We start from the raw sequence: 4,034 nt of genomic DNA on the forward strand, positions 1-4,034 counted from the left end.
AGAATAGAGGGTTTGTTTAACTGTTGGTTGAAAGTAATAGTTGGGTATTTATAGGTGTTTAAAAAGGTAAAAAAAACAAAACAAAACAAAAAAAATGGGTTTAAATGCATATACCCGTTAGTTAAAAAAAAAAAAAAAAGAATTTTTTTTTACCGTTAATCAACGGCTATTTCACAAAAAAATAAAAATAAAAAAAAGAAACCGGCCAATGATAGAGGAAGAAAGAACGTGGGGTATCTTCCCCTCCCTTTCCCGCAGCTCCGCCTCCCACAGCGACGGTGCGGTGTTCCGTCATGCGGGAAGGCTCCCGCCTCTTCTTCCCGCTATGACTCTGTCAGGTCTAGTGCTATATTTTATGGTATATATATAAGTTATAACTACCATGAACATGGGAACACTAAAATATATAGTCAAAGAGTAGATATCTGATGAATAGAAATATAGAATCTGTTACATATTTTTCAAATTCACACCGTGATTAACGTCTCTCTCCCCATCTATCACGCATGACGTCATTAATAGCAAAATTAAGTTTTGTAATTAAGATTTCGTTTAGGTTTCCATTGTCCTTTTAAGATGTTAATGATAGCAAAATTAAGTTTTATAATTAAGGCCCCTAATTCATTACATTATTACATGGACGATGGAACTGTGAACTAATAATGGGTAATGTAATGTTCATATCATAAAGAGGTTTTCACTTTAAAAGCACGTGTCTCGTACGTAATTAAAAATGCTATAGAAACTCCAAAAAAAGAGAATTAAATGTCATTAATGAGGTCACTTTTATTGTATTTGGAATAGAATATATATATATATATATATATATATATATATATATATATATATATATATATATATATATATATATATATATATATATATACCACGGTGTATCCTTTTTATGTTTTTACCCATTATATATATATTTTTTAATTTTATAGTAAATATGTATAACATTATACTACTTTCAAAATACTTATTCAGTATTGAAAAGTGCATCAAAATACTATATATTCTGACTTGAGATGAATTAAAGTATATGAAGTGGAATTGATGATTGGGAGTTGAAATATTACACAAAATTATGCATCTATAACTAATTTTCACCGAAAGAGCATCTTACTATTTTCCCTACCACCACACACACACACACACACACATATATATATATATATATATATATATATATATATATATATATATATATATATATATATATATATATATATATATATATATATATATATATATATATATATATATATATATATATATAAGATGAACATTTTGCACTCATTAGTCTTTATTTGACCCTTACAATGAACTAAACAACTATATATTGCTCCATTTCCTCCCACACCTTGCATTACGCTTTGTGTTCTTTTTGTGGGTTTAAAAAGAAGACAAGATCCCGTAATCCAAAATCTCATTTCCCTCAAAAGAAAAACTTTTTTTTTCAAAAATAAAACTAAACTTTAAAAATGGGAAACAGCTTAGGAGCAAGAAAGAAAACTACAAAGATCATGAAAATGAACGGCGAAACGATTAAGTTGAAGACACCGGTGAACGCCGGCGATGTGATGAAGAGCCACCCGGGTCTCGTGTTGTTGGATTCGGAGATGGTGAAGCATTACGGAGTCCGGGCTAAGCCGTTGGAGCCTCAACAAGATCTAAAGGCTAAGAGGCTTTACTTCTTGGTTGAATTGCCAAAGTTTCCTGAAGATAAATCGGCCAGAAGAGTCCGGTCGGGGATAAATATGAGCGCCAAGGACCGGCTGGAAAGCCTAATGTTGGGTCGGAGGTCGGCGTCGGATTTATCGTTTATGAAGGCGCCGAGCATTATGGTGGAGAATGGCGGCGGTGGTGGTGGAGGTGGTGTCGAGCCTTTGAGGGTGAAGTTGAGGCTGCCAAAGGCGGAGGTAGAGAGGTTGATGAGAGAGAGCAAAGATGGTGGTGAGGCGGCGGAGAAGATCATGAGACTTTGCATGGAGAAAAATGGCGGCGGAGGTGGTGGTGGTGGTGGTGGCGAGGAACCGACGGATAAACGGCGGGTGCAATGGAAAGAGGATGCTTCCAAAGGCCGTGGGGTACGTTCATCTTTATCTTTATTCACAAAGTTACAATTATTCATTAAATATTTCTATATACAAATTGAAGTCATTAATAAATTAAAAATAAAAGTCATCAACTCGATATTTTGAGTTTCTCTTGCATACTTTTTATTAAACAAAAATACCGAAAATGTATTAATAAGAAAACCACACAAATTGACATTCAAATATATTGATGTATTGTTTACTTTCGCAATAATTGGCCATTGTTTAAGGAGATCCATGAGATTATGTATAAAAACAAGTTGATGTTTCATATATTTGTTAATTTTTTTTATAAAAAAAAAATACGTTTATATCTTATACGAAGTCAAAACATCTGAATTCACATATAATGATTGAAAAAACTACGTACTAACGTACGTTTGACAAAATGTATTGAATTCTTTTTCTAGTAAATTGCATGTGGTTTTAAACATTTGTTCTCAAATCTCCCTCTAAACACCCTTTGACCCACCTTTCATGCCGTGTTCTTTGTTTTGACTGCTTTTTTACTTCATATTATAAAAGAATGCACGTATAGTTTTCATTTAATTAATGCTTAATTTATTCATGTACAACACAAGTTAACACCAAATATAACAAAATGTGGATAGAGTGGATAGAGTCGTAGAGGTATATAGGCTATCAAGTAGTGTTCACACAATTGATTAGTTTTTTGGATGTTAAAAAGTCATGATATTGTTTATTTGGTTTACAAAGTTTATATTTATTATATTACATAATAATTATGAATAATATATATGTATTTTTTTCTATAGAAATTGACATAAACATCGTTGGCTGGTGTAAAGTCGTAGATTTGTTGGGTGACTAAAGGAGAAAGTGTCTTGTAGTAACATGGCCTTATTTGGTGTTCTGTCAACGGTTTCCTTGCTATTACTTTTTTATTTTGTCAAAACTAATTATAATAATATTTCACATGTTTAATTTCTTCTTAATTTGACAATTTCCTATATTTCATCTATGTTTTTACTTAACTTTGAATTTAAATTTTATATACAAGAAATATAAAATTAATAATTAAAAATTAACGTACAAATGAGTTTAAAACTAGGCACAACTTAGACCTTTGTTATTGGGTGACAAATTAAGTAATGGACATAACTTTCGTCATCTTATAATATTGTTTGCATATAAAGGTCGAAACTTAGCTCTGAAAATAGTAATAATATAATATATAAATATATTAAATTAATTATATAAATGTTTGGTTTTGCAGAAAAGAGTGGGATTTCTTCCTGTCAGCCAAGAGCTAAACGTGGAATAGCACAAAATACCAACTAAAAAACACAGTATAGCCAAGCAGAGTTCTCTCAATTTTCCTCCTACTCCTCCTGTATATGATCCACAATATGTATTTTTTTCTAGAATGAATTTAATTTTAATTATTTATATTTGTAAATTTATGGTAAATTAATCATCATATGTGTTAAAATATAATGCAAAACATTAATGTATGTTCGAATAAGTGATTTAAGGAAAATGTTCCTGTTGGGACAACCACATGATTATAATCACCCATTTTAACATACTTTAATGTTATTATATTTTATTAAATATGATCGTTAGTTTAAAATAAGTTTATAAACATAATGATTAGATCGTTAAATGACACATTCGTCTTTTATTCTTTTTTTTTTTTTTTCATGTAGCTCTCTGGTGCTGTGGAATAATTTTGTAATCTTATTTTGATGCATGTACTCTTTATCTTAATTGCTGTCTCTGTTATATCTTTAGTTATATCTTTAGGTGTTTTTTGTTAGACAAGTGGATAGCGTTTATAGTGGAGATCTGAATACCCTTTGGATCGTGTAAACATTTTCATATGTCAAGGTTACAAGAAATTCAGCCTACGATAATCTCAAGGTGACACTTACAAATAGGGATGAGCAAAAGGACCGAACCGGCCGGAACCGG

General features: G+C 31.0%; 1 protein-coding gene across 1 annotated transcript; it reads left to right on the forward strand.

Annotated features, from left to right (window-relative positions):
• The first annotated feature begins 1,311 nt into the window (after positions 1-1,311).
• On the forward strand, positions 1,312-3,830 carry LOC111921160 (uncharacterized protein At1g66480). Its single transcript, XM_023916731.3, has 2 exons — positions 1,312-2,090; positions 3,337-3,830. Exons 1-2 carry the CDS (start codon positions 1,485-1,487, stop codon positions 3,382-3,384), a joined length of 654 nt encoding a protein of 217 aa, XP_023772499.1. The 5' UTR covers positions 1,312-1,484; the 3' UTR covers positions 3,385-3,830.
• Positions 3,831-4,034: the final 204 nt, after the last annotated feature.

The sequence above is a fragment of the Lactuca sativa genome, chromosome 8, assembly GCF_002870075.4.
Source record: "Lactuca sativa cultivar Salinas chromosome 8, Lsat_Salinas_v11, whole genome shotgun sequence".
NCBI classification, from domain to species: domain Eukaryota; kingdom Viridiplantae; phylum Streptophyta; class Magnoliopsida; order Asterales; family Asteraceae; genus Lactuca; species Lactuca sativa.

What these genes read in the sequence shown, in the direction of transcription:
- LOC111921160 (XM_023916731.3), top strand. Translation starts at nt 1,485, where the DNA reads ATGGGAAACAGCTTAGGAGCAAGAAAGAAAACTACAAAGATCATGAAA. An exon ending in ATGCTTCCAAAGGCCGTGGG is followed by an intron (nt 2,091 to 3,336) that starts GTACGTTCATCT and finishes TTGGTTTTGCAG; the next exon opens with AAAAGAGTGGGATTTCTTCC.